The sequence below is a fragment of the Lagenorhynchus albirostris genome, chromosome 15 (genome assembly GCF_949774975.1).
Source record: "Lagenorhynchus albirostris chromosome 15, mLagAlb1.1, whole genome shotgun sequence".
NCBI lineage: Eukaryota > Metazoa > Chordata > Mammalia > Artiodactyla > Delphinidae > Lagenorhynchus > Lagenorhynchus albirostris.
The window spans coordinates 74,075,331-74,092,465 of record NC_083109.1 but is presented as its reverse complement, the minus strand read 5'-3'; the positions used below and the strand labels follow the sequence as shown (position 1 = coordinate 74,092,465).

The 17,135-nt window shown below is 43.8% G+C and overlaps 1 protein-coding gene across 3 annotated transcripts in view; it reads right to left on the bottom strand.

The window, feature by feature from the left end:
• Positions 1-17,135, bottom strand: part of CALN1 (calneuron 1) — a 434,654-nt gene that overhangs the window by 211,403 nt on the left and 206,116 nt on the right. For all 3 annotated transcript variants that reach the window (XM_060124149.1, XM_060124150.1, XM_060124151.1), the window contains one exon: positions 12,159-12,302. In XM_060124149.1, coding sequence (XP_059980132.1) covers positions 12,159-12,302 — 144 coding nt within the window. The remainder of the gene's footprint in view (positions 1-12,158; positions 12,303-17,135) is intronic.

The window sequence follows — 17,135 nt, the reverse complement described above, 5'->3', positions numbered from 1 at the left end:
TTCAAATATGGTTATAAAACTGATCATATTCTTTAAAATTGAAAATAATAAAAATTGTTTTTAGAAAGGGGGAGGCATATTTATAACAGCCATATATTGAAATTAACAAAGAAGAGAAAAGAGAAAAGGGGGAGACAGTTAACTTCTCATCTTCCACAAAAGCAAGTGTTATTAATTTGTAGCTGATGTTAGGAGTTAAATTCGCAAAAACTTTGTGGCCATTACTAGAAAAATTGAAAGTAAGATATCTAACTTCCAAACAACTGAGAGGGTAATACTAACAAAACAAAACAAAACAAAACACCCTTTCCGTACAGCAAAGGAAATCATCAACAAAATGAAAAGGCAACCTACTGAATGGGAAAATTTATTTTCAAATCATATATCTAATAAGGGGTTAATTTCCAAAATATATAAAGAACTGATAAAAGTCAATAGCGAAAAAAAATCCGATTTAAAAATGGACAAAGGATCTGCAGACGTCTTTCCAAAGAAGACATGCAGATGGCCAACAGGTACATGGAAAGGTAATCATCAGGGAAATGCAAACTGAAACCATAATGAGATACTACTTCATGCCTGCTAAATGGCTATTATCAAAAAGACAAGAAGGGCTTCCCTGGTGGCGCAGTGGTTGAGAGTCCGCCTGCCGATGCAGGGAACATGGGTTCGTGCCCCGGTCCGGGAAGATCCCACATGCTGCGGAGCAGCTGGGCCCGTGAGCCATGGCCGCTGGGCCTGCGCGTCCGGAGCCTGTGCTCCACAACGGGAGAGGCCACAACAGTGAGAGGCCCGTGTACCGCAAAAAAAAAACAAGAAATAACAAGTGTGAATGCGGATGTGGAGCAAAGAGAACCCTTGTGCACTGCTGGTGGTAATGCAAACTGGTGCAGCCACTCTGGAAAACAGTACAGAAGTTCCTTAAAAAATTAAAAACAGAAATTCCATATGATCCAGCAATTCCACTTCTGACTACTTACCTGAAGAAAATGAAAACACGAACTCAAAGAGATACCTGCACCCCCTTGTTTACTGCAGCACTGCTTACAATAGACAAGATACAGAAACAAACTAAGTGTCCACTGATGGATGAATGGAGCAAGAGGATGCAGCACACACACATACACACACACACACACACACACACACACACACAGAGCAATATTATTTAGCCATAAAAAAAGAGGAAAGTTGCCATTTGTGACAACATGGATGGAACTTGAGGGTATCAGTGAAATAAGTCAGAGAAAGACAAATACCACATGATCTCATTTATATACGGAATCTTAAAAAAAAAAATTCAAGCTCATTAATTCGGAGAACAGATGGGTGGTTGCCAGAGGTAGGGGGTGGAGGGTGGGTGAAATGGGTGAAGGTGGACAAAAGGTACAAACTTCCAATTATAAAATAAATAAGTCATGGGAATGTAATGTACAGCATGGTGACTACTGTTAACAATAATTCTGTATTGCATAATTGAAAGTTGCTAAGAGAATAGATCTTAAAAGTTCTCATCAAGAGAAAAAAATTATGTAACTATGTACAGTGATGGACGTTAACTAGGCTTATTGTGTTGATCATTTTGCAACATAAATAAATATCAAATCATTATGTTGTACACCTGAAACTCATATAAAGTTATATGTCGATTATATTTCAATTTAAAAAACCCACTGTGGGAGTTCCCTGGTGGCCTAGTGGTTAGGATTCCAGGCTTTCACTGCCATGGCCCAGGTCGGATCCCTGGTTGGGGAACTGAGATCCTGCAAGCCACGTGACATGGCCAAAAAAAAATCCGTTGTATTAAAAAAAAAAACAAAAAAACCCCACTGTAGTCAAGAAAGAAGACAAATTAAATACCTTAGGTACACATGGAAACCAGCATAAAACAAAATAACAGAATTAAGACCCAACTGAAAAATTCTGAAATAAACGATAGGTTAAGCTTGCCCATAAAAAGGCTCTCAGAATAATTAAAAATTAAAACGTAGTGGCACAAATTGCTTTATACACCTAACAAAATCACACAGAAAGGGCAGGAGTGCAGTGCACTGTGTTCCTGGAAGAAGCTGAATAATTGTGAATGTTCCCCAATGACCACACATAACAATAAATGTTATGCAAACACAGGCAAAAAGGTTATGTGGTAAAAATCAACAGAAAGCAAAAGCATAACTCAAAAGCGTTTCAAGAACATTTACATTGATAAAAGGTAAAATCCACTATGAGGGCAGACAATGCATTAAAAATTAAAGTAAAAACAGTTGGAAGTACACCGAGGAAGCAAGGTAACAGCAGTGGGAGACTTTGACACATCACAGTAATTTATCTCAGATAAAATAACCAAAAATACAGGTGGAAGGGATATACGTAATATGAAGATAACTTCTATGCATATGTAAAAGCCTATACCATAGAGGAAATACCTTCATAAAAGTTCATCTTATTCTTGCTTGCAAAGAAAATCCTAGCAAATAGCAGGTCATATTTATTTTCCAATGGGCAACGAAAATAGAAAATTTAAATGTAAACTAGAAATTCAGAATCCCAGTGACTTGGAAACTACAAAACACTTCCCTAAAAAAACTGTAGGGGAGCAGAGGGAATTAAAAACTATAATAAAATATTATATAGAGAAGAATGAAACAAAACTATCAAAATTTTGGAGAGATTACTAAAGTCTTCTCAGTGGCAAATTTATTGTCCTAGTTGCCTTAATTATTAAATAACGAGGAATTAAATTAAAATAAGTAATCTACTGAAGTTGCTAGAAATGACAAAAAATAAGCAATACATAAACCAAAACAGAAAATCAAAACAAAAACACCTTACAATTAAAATGAAAGGAAATGAAAAATTGATTGCTTCAGCAGTGAAAGAGGCCCTCATCACTCACTGGTCGATTTAGGCAGAGTCACAAACTCCCATGTCCATAGGGCCTAAGCTAGTCCATCAAAAGAGAACAGGCAGGTGTAAGACAATAGGGACTGGTGGAGACTATGGCATTTGCCCTGCCTAGAGAGGATAGCTACTCAACTCCACCAAATTATTGCAGTGAAGGAATGCAGGTCCAGACTTGTCAAATTCTCCCATATTTTAAGAGGGAAAAATGCAGATTTTTAATATGAGATTTTCTGCTTTATAAAATGATGTGTGAGACAAATAAAACATGGCTAAGAGCTGAATTTGGCTGGTAGGCTGCAAGTATGCAACTTCTGATTTAGACTACTTATTTCAGCTTGAATCAGTTTCAATTACTTATATTTTTCCAAAAATCTCCATTTCATGTAGATGTTCAAATGTATTCACATAAAATTGTATCAAGTATTCTTTTTAAAACTCTTCCATATTTTTTCATTTCTAGTTTCGTTTAGTGATAACTCTCTTTAATTCTTAAATAAATATGCTTTATTTGTCAATTTATTGCATTTTTTTCCCCAAAGAATCAGCTCTTGGATCTGTTAATTAAATTGAAAGATTTTTGGTTTTTCATTTTCACATTTCCAAGTGGGTGGGATTCTTATTCAAAAGTTTGTTATTAATTTCTGGTTTACTGCATTGTAGTCAAAGAATGTGCCTATAATATTTGTCCCTTGGAATTTAATTAGGTTGTCTTTGTGGCCTAATACACAGTCATGTTTGCTAACATTCCAGAATCACTTCGAAAGAAGAGTATTCTCTTTTCAAAGGAACAAAATTTATATTACACGCACACACACACTCACACACACTCATATACATGCACATTCAATGTCATTCAAATTCTGTTACTTAGTTTTATGTACTTGATCAAGTCTAAAGGAATGTGTAAAATCATGTGTAATAATCATTTTTGCCCCTATGCATAGTATTTCTAAAAATTTTTCCTGAAATAAAATTTTGCAATGAATGTAACATTCTGATGAAAAAAGAAAAAGCCTAAAATCCATAAGTCATCATTAGTGTTCTTCAAACATTTCCCGTTCATACCCTTGTGGTCACGGAGTCAGATTCAACTTCCCAACAGCCCTTGATATGAGGCACAGCCACATGACTTGCTCTATCCAATCAAATGAGAAGAGAAGCGACAAAAACTTTAAGAATCACCAAGTGCTTCACTCAGTCTCTTTCCCTTGCCACAGCTATCATGGAAGTACAGACAGAAGTCTCCCTCTGCCAGGATTCCTGAGTGAGGATGACTAAGAGGAAACTCCCAACCAGCCCCCAATGGACATATAGCCTGGGTGAGACGTTTTACTTTGTAGTATTAAGCCACTGACATTTGGGGGGATTATTTATCACTACAGCATAATTTAGCCTGTCCTTACTGAAACAGACCAAAAAAAAAAAAAAAAGACAATCTGCAAAAAGGAAAAAAAATAGATAACCAATCAACATATGAAAAATATATCATCTCACTTATGAGTAAAAACTAAGTCCCCGTTTTTCACCAATCATATTAGTAATGATTTGTTAAATAATACTCGATACTGGTCTGGGTGTTCTGAGATGGGCATTTTCATATATTCCTTTTGGTAAATTCTGCCTAAGAGAAATATTATTTATGTATGAAGAATTTCAGCAGGTTCTTACATTTCACAAAATACTCTCCCTCCCAGGAATCCAGGATGACTTCTGTTTTCTCGATGACACAGTATGTGGTACCAGGAGAAAACGAACTACTCAAGTGGGATTCTGAGATTGGCCTGCTTATCTATGATCTTAAATGAAGTGCTGACCTCCTTGCTAATGAAAAATGCCATACTGTTATCTACGGCATGACTGGCATCATAATTAACTAAATGTCATCTGTGGTTTCTTGGGATAAAATAATTATTGAAGCAAGGCTTTCGAAGACTCATGTAGCTACTATGTTTGACTTTCACAATAGCAATTATGACAACAAGGCTGCTTCTAACAAGCTCAGGTCTTGAAACTCTCAGTTCAGGTTACGGTCAGACAACCAGAGTGCTTCTAGGGTAGCCCCAGATAATCACTTATTTCTTACAACTGAAGGGAAGACTCCACATTTAATTGGGTGGTCAAAAGAATTATTAAGTTGAAGTCACAGACTCATCAAGTCTCTTATGTGAAATTTAGGGCACTGGTTGGAAAGAAGTGGGACCTGAGACTTAGAGTGGGGACCTCTGCGTGGATTCAGAAAATTGAATGGCCAAGTCTCCTTGGTGTCCTCTCTGATACGTCCCTTAGGTCAGACAAGATCAGCTTGAAGAGCCTGGTGACCCTGAAGACTGGAAATAAACATAGATGAGGCAGTTGCCTTGAACAGAGATGCCCATTTTCAAGATCTACTTCTACCAAGTTTCACTGCCACTAAACCCATGACTAGAATCAGATCAGCACATCCCAGGAGAAGTTCCAAGTCTGCTGATGGGAGAAGAACACAGTCACAAGATGTTGCTAATTTATCTCATTGTAAACTGGGGGGAGAGGTGTAGCAATGGGTTCCAGGGTGTTAAAACAAGGGAGACAGAATATAATATTGTCTGAGGATGCTCTTAATGAAATGAGCCTAAGGGCCAGAAATTCCGTTTTTAGTATGCTGGACTGAGTAGCTGGAAGTGGCTTGAACAGTTTGGTCTTTAGCGGAAACTTGGGTTCAGTGTGAGCAACTGTCAATACAATTGAGATGGCAGACCCTTCCTGTCAGGAGCTGCCTAGGGTGATAGGAAAGTCGGAGTGGATTTTCCGCAAACATCCACTATCGCTGTATATCCCCAAAGGCCCTAAAGGACACCCCTCGCTAAAGCCACAAGAAATCCAGTAGCTCACACATCTTCATTTCACAAATGCTGCTTTAGGGTCGGGCTTGACTCATTCAAGGATAACCTGGAGAGTAGCTGGAGTTTATCATCCAACCAAAGCTGACAGCAGGAGACTATCTGGAATGGTAATTGATAACCAAAACACTCACATATAGGTTTGAAATATCTACGTGACATCATGACTCTGGTATGTGTATGCATGTGTGCCTGTGTCCTGTTAAGTCACTGCTTCAATGTCCCGTTGTCACCCTGAGTGATCTACGTCCATTAAATCACAAAAAGAATAACAACATATCTACAAGATATGTGGTTAAGATCTTAAATGCGTAGGGCTCTTACTAGTAGCGTGACACGGGCAAGTAACTTGAAACTTCGGTCTTTCACTATTCTCATGTATAAAATGAGGATCATATTAGTACCTATGGCTGTTATGAGGACTAAATAAGTTAGTAAGTAAAGCGCTAGAACAGCAGCTCATGGTGAAGACCCTGATGTGTTAGACAGTACTATCATACTCAAAGTTATTATGGGAGCATGGCAAGCATTACATAAGTATTAGTTATCATTATCATTACCCAGTGAAGACTTACCATAATAAGGTCGAAATACATTCAGCAATAATTCCCTAACATAGAATGAATTATGAAATAGTTTGATGCCAATCATGCTTATTCACAAATGCAAACAGATGGAGAGAGATTTTCCTGATTGACCTTCACCAAAACTTTGGCTTTGTGAATTACTTCCAGCTTTTAGTTACAAATCTTTGCCTTGAGGTACTGGCAGGAGATTAGGGAAGGGCTGCAACTGCATGGGAGAGATCCTCAAATGAGGAAACACATTTGGGTTTGCTTCCCGTTTCTGATGGTGTGCCCTAGACTAATACCTCTGTGCACATGAGTCTTGGTAAAATGCAGGCTCTGAATCAGCAGGTCTGGGGCGGGCCTGAGAGTCAGCATTTTAAGCAAGCTTCCAGGTGATGGCGATTCTGCAAGCCCCTGGGCCACAGCTGGAGGAGGAAGGAAGCCAAGGCCCCAGCATGTGCAAGCACTGGGAGGGCCTCCAGCTTTTAGGCAGGACTGACTGACCACAGACTGTTCTTTCTTCATCAAATCCCCAGCGGAAAAAAAATCCTTATTTGCTTTTTAGGCATTTATTCCTCCTCAGACCTTCTTGCTCAGCCTTGTTAAAGGATGCAGGTTCCTGTGCCCCACCCTGGGGTTTTTGACTCTACTGGTCTGTTTGTTTAGCACGTTTCCTCTTTTTTTTTTTTTTCCTTTGATGTGCACTCAAGTTCAGGAACCTGTGCGTAATGCTAAAAAGCCCCAGCTGCTTCCATCAGATGGTGGTCCCACTTCATGGAGTCTGTGGGTGAGCATCTTCCCTCACATACAGAAAAAAAGTGTATATAGACAATGGAATACTACTCAGCCATAAAAAAGAATGGAGTAATGCCATTTGCAGCAACATGGATGGACCTAGAGATTATCATACTAAGTGAAGTAAGTCAGAGAAAGACAAATATCATATAATGTCACTTACAGGAAGAATCTAAAAAAATGATACAAATGAAATTATTTACAAAACAGAAATAGACTCACAGACTTAGAAAGCTAACTTATGGTTACCAAAGGGGAAAGGAAGGGTAGAGATAAATTAGGAGTTTGGGATTAACATATACATAGTACTAGACACAAAATAGATAAGCAACAAGGACCTACTGCATAGCACAGGGAACTATACTCAATATCTGTTATAACCTATAATGGAAAAGAATCCTGAAAAGTGTGTGTGTGTGTGTGTGTGTATATATATATATATATGCATAACTGAATCACATTGCTGTACACCTGAAAATAACATGACCTTGTAAATCAACTATACTTCTAAATAAATAAATAAAAGAAGTGTGTGTTTGAGCTCACACAATAGACCTAGGCCAGTTTCAGAGCATCCAAATTAGTGTTTGAATGTGAAGTGGAGGTGAGCTGTACTTGGAATTAAGCTTATACTTTTCTGTCTTCTAGAAGATCACAAATGAAAACAGCAAAGTCATAATTATATGACTAACCAGCAAAGGATCAATACGCAGGCTAAAAATGGAGACACTGCTAACTTTTTCATGTGACTCTGGCCATAATTTCGTTCTTTGCAGCTAGTGGTTTGCCTCAAAGTGAACCGAAAGTGCATCTTGCCAACCATAAAATTAAGCAAATCCACACATAATGGACACCAGATAAATCCTTTTTAAATGGAACTAAGCTGAATCATACTCACCATCCAGAGAGTGGTGAACCTTAAAAAAAAAAAAAAACCAAAAAAAAAAAAAAAGCCCTACAAACCTGTTGAGAGATAAGAATTCATTTCAAAACCCCCAATTCACTGGAATTTCACAAGATTCTGCCTCTCTGAGGGGTAGAAGGAAAATCACGGATGCAGAGGGCAAGGGCTGCATTTGTTTTGTTCCTTGAGTGAACGAGAGGTGAGGGCAGCTTGGAAAGGAGAGGGCTGCGTTAAGAAATGTGAGTGGGACCCATGCAGAGGCCATTGGCTGCCGAAAGCATCTCCTAGTTTGATGGTTTGATGGTTTCAGGAAATTACTTGCAAAGCTGGCTGGATTCACTCCAGATGGCCACAGTGGTGTGGTTTGTGAAACCATTAAAATGTAGAAAAGAGTCAAAAATATCCCTTTGGTCTTGAAGATACCAAGCCCTTAGCCCCCAGTGAACAGTACAGGAAGCTCTGAGGGGCCCCAGGAGCTATCATGGGAGCCACAGAGCTGATGGGAGCAGAGGGGGCATGGCAGAGCCCACAGTCTCTTTCTCAACCTGTTTCTAATATAAAAGATTTAAGCTTTGTAGATAGTTTCGGTGGCGGGGGGGTGACTATTTGATCAATTCCTCCAAGGATGGTACATAACTGGTACTGCGATGCATTGGAGAGAAATTGATTTCCCAATGCCAGGAGTGCCTTAGGGCACTGGGCTTAAATGCCTCCAGGAGCCTGACGGAGAGGACTGCAGGCTTCCAGAAACTGGGCTGAAGGTGAGATCCTGGCATAAAGCATCCAGGAAAGGTGAATCTTGGTCCCCAACTGGTGTCAGGACAAAAGTCATATCAGCTGCAGAGGCTGAAAGGACATTTGCAGTCATGGGCCATAAAGCAAGCACTGGGTATTGGGCAGAAGTCTGGGTTTTCTGTTTATCTAACTTGGAGTAGTTTGGCCTAGGCGGTGCACACACACAGCTCATTCCCAGCACTGAAGGCAAATGGGCCACGGCCAGGTGAGCAATTCCAGACCCTACTGCCTGTCTTCCATTCCACCCTCTGGAAAACCAGCTCCACACACACTGGTACCGTCAGGCTCCTGCTGGCTCTGTGTCCAGGAAACCCCACTGAGCTCCCTAATCCAGGGAGGTTACTGTTACACGCAGAGCCGGCAAGGCACCCCACTCCCAAGGAACCACCTAATGAAAGCCTCATGGAGAGACGAAGGTTGCACAGACTCAGGCTAATTCCATCTGGGCCTCGTGCCGAAGCTATGACCTCACCGTCGGGCAAACCAACAGGGACCCCAGAAAGAAAAGATCAGTATGTGGGCCAGACCTGCTGCTAATCACAGCCAGCTGGGATGCAGGCAGGCACCGCCATCTTCCTGCCGCCCCTGGATACCAGGACCAGGATCTGCGGGCCAGGAGGCGTGGTCATCTTACAGCAAAGAATCCTAAGTTCTGGCCCAAACGCTTGTGTGTGTGTGTGGCATTTCGCCATAAAAACCTCTGCCATTCTACAAGTTTCACGCCAAAGAGAAGCTTAATTAGGTAGGGCCAAATCTCTGCAGAGAATCCCCAGTTACAGAAGCTGGGGAGGAAGGATATAATTAGAACCTGACTTCTTTTTTTTTTAAAAAAAAAAGAACAGCTCAAAAGGCCCCATTAAGAGAAGGACACTGAAAAACAGACAATCCATCCATATCCAGAACTCAGGACCCCAGAAATTTTACTTACCAGCATCATTTGCAAAACATGTAAAAACACACACCTCAGCCTCAGCTTGGGCATTTTTTTTCCCTCAGCTCTTTTCACACTTAAGCATTTGATATGTTGCAAAAGCAATTCTTTTTGCCTACTCTGCTACATTGTTTGCATTTGTTGTACGCTGAATCTTTTGGAGGCAACAAAACTTTGAGGAAGCCGTGGGTTCGAACCCTGGTCTGGGAAGACCCCACATGCCGCAGAGCAGCTAAGCTCGTGTGCCACAACTACTGAGCCTGAGCTCTAGAGCCCGCGAGCCACAACTACTGAGCCTGCGTGCCTACAGCCCGTGCTCTGCAACAAGAGAAGCAATGAGAAGCCCGCACACTGCAACAAAGAGTAGCCCCTTCTCGCCGCAATTAAAGAAAGCCCGAGCACAGCAACAAAGACCCAATGCAGCCAAAAAATAAATAAATAAAAAGAAAATTTTTTAAAAAAGGTAAATAGCAGTGTTTTCACCTGATGGGCTCACCATGAAAAAGGCCAATGACTTTGGCTTCTGTTAAAGGAACTAATAGCAATTCTCTACACGCTTTGCTTGGAAGTTCCACCCTCGGCACTGGTCGCTAAGTATGATGTTGCAAATAAACGGGTGAAACCTGAAGTCTCTTAAGCTGTAACCCCTATATATGGATGCCTGAGTCCTGACGGGCCCGTTGAACAGCACCATCAACACGAGATCCCCTGGGAACTCCCAAGTCCCGGTGGAATCAGGGAGGATTTGAAAAAAAATGTAAAAATTCCCCATGAGCCAGGGTCTGATGAATGAATATACAAAGAACAAGGATGGACTTGGACGAAGACCCTTAAATCTCAGAGGAGTGACTCTCCCACGATAGCCCCAGATCGTTTTGACTAAACGCTGCTAATTCCATTTGCTTTTAGTCCAGTTGACCATGTTTTATTTTACAAGTTGTGGGAGAGTTTCTTTTAAGGAAGAAACTCTTTTTTTTTCTTTTTTCTGGAAATGTATCTCTGAAGTGATGATGGGAATTCATGGACATACACAACATGTGCTTTGCCCCAGGTTGTCAGAAATACCTCTACATACAAAGCAGGGTCGACTCAGGCCTGCAAAGACCCAGTGAGTCACAATCCGTCGAGGCTGTAAGGACAGGGTTGGCACTCCACATACAACTGAACATCGCTGATAAAATATCTCTTTCCTGAACCAGCAAATACATGCCCACAGCTGCACTTGGTGGTTGGCACTGGGGTCCATTCACCATACGGTCACACTTATTATCATCCTTCCAACAAATCCAGCAGGATAACAGGACACAGCCATGTTCTTGCAATTAGTCTGCAGGCCAAGCAAACATCTCCCTACCAGGGTCTTCATCTATCTCTCCCAAAGACATCCTGCCCCCCTCCTATGTTTCCTTCTACTTGGTGTCTACTTCATGAGTATACCCGAGTCCCCAGAGCCCACCACTCTGAACCTTTACACCTGGAATCAAGCTGCTTTTCAGAGGGGGAGAGTGTGTGTTGAAAACAACCAAATAAGAAGGCTCCTTCCTGGACCTTCAACCAAGGCAGGAAGGTCACAGCCATTTTTAGAGCAGGAAAGAATCTTAAGGATCATCAAATGCCATCATTTTTCAGAACTGTTTCAATACAGTGAGACCCTTTTCCTCAATGTGATTGTATGTAGAAACCCAGTATGTAAGACAGAGAAAAGAACTGTTATAGCCAAATGATGGAATATGATTTGGCCATAAGAAGCAACGAAGTAGTGATACGTGCTACAATACGGATGAACCCTGCAAATACTACGCTAAGTGAAAGAAGCCCGTCACGAAGGACTGTGTATTACATGATTCCATTTACATGAAACAGCCAGAAGAGGTCAGTCCACAGAGACAGAAAGCAGATGAGTGGTTGCCTAGGACTTGGTGGGGGACAGAGGGATGGGGAGGGGATGAATAAGAGGTACAGGGTTTCTTTTTGGATGGTGAAAATGTTCTAAAATTGATTATGCCATTGGTTGCACAAATCTGTGAATACACTCAAAGCTACTGAATTGTGTAAGTTACATGGGTGAATTTCATGGTGTGTGAATTCTTTCTCAACAAAGCTGTTCTGAAAGCAAAACAAAACCCTTCTCAGTGCTCACCAGCCAGGCCCCCTTCCTTACCCTGCTCCCTCTAGAGGCCCCAGAACCACTTCTGCAGACCCCTAGAGGTCTACGGAATGTGGTTTGAGAAACCCTGATCTAGTTCAAGTCTCCACTCCTCAAAGGTAAACCAAGACATGAATCAAAGTCTTTTGACTCCAAGTGCAAGGGCCCTTAAACCCAAGATCTCCCTGATGAGTCCAGGCTCATCCCAGTGGGGGGACGCTGCAGGCCCGGGTCTCACCGTCCATGTCCAGGCGCTGCATTATGATGGCCAGTTCCACCTCACTCGGCATGTACCCCAACGAGCGCATGGCCATTCCCAGCTCCTGCTTGGAGATGAAGCCATTGCCGTCTCGGTCCAGAACCCGAAAGGCCTCTCGGATCTCTACAAGGGGAAAGCAAAGAAAGTCCAATGTCACAAGGTGTGGTCTACTGCATTGAAATGGTTGGCGATTGTTGGAAACTTCTAGCTGCTTTACAAATAGTGATGTGTCAAAACCCTTTAATCTGATAAAAAGGGTGGCCAAAAGAGGAACAAAAGAAAGGAAGAAAAAAAAGAGGGAGAGAAAAGGAGATGGGAGTAAAGGAAAGGGAGGGAAGGGGGATAAAAACAGAAGAACAGCTTTGGAAGGAGGAGATAACTGGCCCTGAGCATCTAACACACAGAAGCCGGTAAACAATTAAACGGTGGTCCCAGCTGGGAATTGTGTTAGCCGACACTTTCCCAACAAGGATGACGATTAGGTTTCAGCGGTGAGAAGACAGCTACTAGCTTGGACTGTCAGGAGGAAAGGAGAATGAGATTCCCCTTTGCAGACTTACATTTCAGCTCCCTGCTGCCGCAGGAGCTGTGCCGAAAGCTTTCTCAACCTCCTAGGAGGACAGGAGTTAAGTACCCTGTTGGTTTTATTTCATTCCTCTAATTTACAGCTATTTTATGGCCATACACAACCTCAGATCAATAAGAGTGTCATTAAGAGCCTCAGAGCCATCTTTAATCACATTCTCTGGGGCTGGCAAAGAATTTGACTCTGCCAGCAAGAAGGCCATTTCACCCAGCAGGGAAACTCCCATCCTCTCACCCCAACCAGAGTTGCTCTGCTTTCCACCCAGAGTGCCTCCCTCCAGAGCCCCACCTCTGCCGCCGCCGCCTGTTCATCCTGGGTTGGCTGAGCATGTCCTAACACATCACACCCCTGCGAGGTAGGTCATGGGAATTCGCTTGGAGATCACAGTCTGCGGATGAGAGGTACATCAATTGTCTCTGAGCTCCAGACAGCTCTGATTTGTCATCAATAAACCCAGTGTGAGCCCAGCTACGGCAGCCGCCAGCATTCATCAGGCCATTCAACAAGCAGTGGCTGCCTACACCTAAGGAGCACGGGAGTTAGGACTGCAGAGAAATCTGCCGGACCTCGTGGTTCCCCTCCAGAGCCCCTCACTCCAGGTGGGAAGATAAGATCCAGGCAGAAATTTGCAGGAACTCTTCAAACTAATGCAAGATGCTGGCCCTAACCCTTTACAGTCATCCCTTGGTATCGGCAGGGCAGCCGGCCCTCGAATCCATGGGTTCAGCATCCATGAAGGGTCAACTGTAGTTACCACTTCTCTCAATATCTGACTATCCTCCCAGCAAACACATTGAACCCTTACCCGGGCAGGCTTTCCCTTTCCTATTTGTATTAATTTCCTGGCGCTGCTGTAATCGATCACACAAACGTGGTGGCTTAAATAATAGAAAGTTATTCTCTCACAGTCTGGAGGCCACAACTCTCCAATCAGTATCACTGGGCCCAAATCAAGGTGGGGACAGACCCGCACTCCTCCAGAGGAGCCAAGGAAGGTTCTTTTCCTGCCTCTTCCTACAAGCTTACTTCCTTGGCTAGTGGCCGCATCACTCCAAGAGCTAGCTGCTCTGTGATCACATCACCTTCTCGTCTTCTGTCTGTGATGTCCCTCTGCCTCCCACTTACAAGGACACTTGTGATTGCATTTAGGGACCACCGTATAATCCAGGATAATCTCCCCATCCCAGGATCCTTCATTTAAAGACATCTGCAAAGACCCTTTTTCCAAGGTGACATTTACAAGTTCCAGGGATGGGAATCTGATACCTTTGGGGGTTGTTTTTCAGCCCTCTACACTCTACCATCAAGCGCTTCCACCCGAAATACCTTGCAATCCTCTTTACCTGCCCAAATCATATCGGTCCTCCAAGACCAAGATGAGGGCAGCATATTTCACAAAAACACCTTTGCTCACCACAGCCAAGTTCCCTCACGGCCGACTGTTCAGCAGGTCATTTACTCCTCCCACGTGACACCTCGCACGTGCCAACTAGAAATAGGATGAAATCATGGTGCAGAAATCACGGCTTCTCGGAGCTGCGAGCTCCTCATACATTTCATTCACGGCGGTATGTTCCCACCTACGCGCTGAAGGAGGGGCTAGACGGACAGCTGTTCAATGGACGATGGGTCTGAACAAATAAGCATCAGATATTAGCAGCAGATTCATTATCGGTACTAATTCAGCGCTCTGAATGCGCTACGTGAATAAATGTGTGCTCCGGCAGAGGGAAGCAGCCTGGGAGTCAAGACCCTGGGCTCCCAGCCAGGCGTGTTAGCTAATTAGGTCTGCAGCCAAATACTGAGGCCTCGGTTGTTCATGTGTAAATGAGCTGGGTTGGCCAAGAGAATCCTTAAGGTCCTTTGAGCCCCTAGTTCTAAGGATCTGTGGACATCGTTAAAGTGTTTAAGAGAAGAACAGGAAGCCTGTGTTCTCTTTCACCCCCTATTGATCTGCTGTTCAAACACCCCTCTTTTTCCCATTGATGATATAGAAAACATTTTAGCCCTTTCCAAATTCTGAATTAAGAGGTTTGTCTGCATTTTGAGAATTTTCTCATCAATGCAACATGCCCAATATTACCTAAAGCAGCCATATGTTTTCCTACCAGGTGCCAGGTGGCCCTAAAAGAGCTTAGAGCCACGGCTCAGCTTGAGATCACGTCACACAGTGCTCAAGGACACTGGGGCAGAGACCACGCCTCACTCAGCCCAAGTCTCGACGCCAAGGGCAGGAGGATACAGAGGGAGGTCTCCTGAGACGGGAGTCAGCCTACAAGGAAGTCCATCTAGCTCTGCCCTGTGCCCAGGGCAGGCCTCTCCCTCAGCCTCAATGTCCCCATCCGAAAACTGGGTTGGGTTGGATCTCCTTCCAGCCTCTATGATAGGGTTTTGTACATCAGGGCTGACACAAGCCGTGCAACAGTAGAAAATGTCGGATGATGACAAGGGCCCTGCCTGGGGTCCCAGAAGAGGCTGGAGTCCCAGGTGGGCCGGCCTGGTGGTCAGCTTCAGGCTGAGCCCTGTCCCTTGTTCTCTGGACCACTTCTCTCCTGAGGTACCATCTCCTCTTCCCATTCCTCTGACTCAATCCTGAACTCTCTGGGCTGATGGTATCACTCCGAAGGATGGTCCCCTTCTGTTGACAGGGCCTGGCCTCGCTCCTGTGGTCCCCTGCATGCCCTAGATCTTACTGGCGAAAGAGCCTGTATCCTTACACTGGTCACTCCAGAGAGGCCTGGTTGGGGATGTTTGAGAACTTGAGCTGGAAATGAGGGCCTTGGTGGGTACGCCCCCCGACCCTCACCTTGCTGCCTGGGTTATGCCTACGGTTGCCTCACCCCCGGGCTACTGGATTTGGTAAATCAGACCTCACACAGGGGTCTTCCAAGAACTGCCCTGCTTGAAGGAACATGCTCCCTTGAGGCCTCAAACCCCCATGGTTTACCTGTCTGTAGTCTCCAGGCTGGCCCTGCTCTAGCCCAGGACAGGATGGGGCAGGTACATCTCAGCTCTGAGTTCTGTTTTCTATGGCCCCCAAGTAAGTGGGACAAAGCCACTCTTCTGTGTTTACAAAGAATATCTGCTCCCAGGGGGACTTCCCTGGCAGTCCAGTGGTTAAGACTCCACACTTCCAGTGCAGGGGGCGTGGGTTCGATCCCTGGTCGGGGAACTAAGATCCCATATGCCGTGCAGCATGGCCAGAAAAAAAAGCTGGAGCTCTGGAAAAAAAATCAGTAAAATTGATAACTCTTAAAAAAAAAAAAGAAACTAGCAGTAAATTATTAAAAAAAAAAAAAAGAATATCTGCTCCTGTGTGTGTATGGTGTGTGGAGGGGGAGGGTCTGTGTGTCTGTATCTGCAGAGGCAGACAGAGCTCACTAACTTCGTTTTCTTTCAAAGTAGCAGAGAGGAGGGGAAAAAAAGTACAAAACTAGAAATCCATAATGGGAGCCTCTAGAGATTTCATCTTTCCAGGGTAAGGAAAGCCCAGGAAACAAGACGCTTATTAGAAGGAAATGGGTCTTGCAGTCTGAGACACGTGACGTGTGCCTCATTTTACTTTTAATAGCAGAACAGGGTGTGAGAAATATGCCCATAGAACAGCAGAGACATGGGAGCAGGCCGGATCCCTCTGCCTCTGGCTACAGGCAGCCTGGGCACAGCACGAAGGGGCTCTGGCCACTTTCCCCATCCTCGGGAAGTGGAGACCACAGATCAAGTGTTTGGGAACAACTCAGTAACGTGGTGTGCTTTCCACTGGAATGTATACCCTCTTTAGGTGAAAGTCCCTTGTGCTTCGGAGTTATAGAAGCATGCTGTACTTTCGGTCTTTGATTCAATCTCAGCCTCACGAAGCATGTGCACACCAGGAACCAGCACGGCCAATTCTGCCCTCTCCAAGGTGACTTCGTGGACCACAGAGGGGCATCCATGATGCTCATGGAGCCTGTCCAACTGTCACTGTGCGGAATATGAAAGGAAACACGGTAAGACACATCTTCTGAAAAAAAGGAATCCACTCTCTGCCTGTGGAATCTCCCAGAAGCAAAGTCTACATTCCCACAGGGATCTGGGCCTCTCCTCCCTGGAGTGAGGTTGATGTCCTGGAGCAAAGCAAGGCCTGGGACAGAAATGATCCTGTTTTAGAGAACAAGAGATGTACTGCTCATTATGCCAGCAAGTCTATTTTCTTGCAAATACCTGCAGCCACCACTGGTACCCCCTGCATCTGGACCCAGTGCCCTCTGAGAACCATGCTTTGGTTCTGGGATGCTCCCTATGTCATAGCCAATTCAGGCAGGAGCGATGGCAGAGGTGCGGCGATCATGCAGAACAGACTCATTAATCAGGCCACCCCAGCAGAGTGT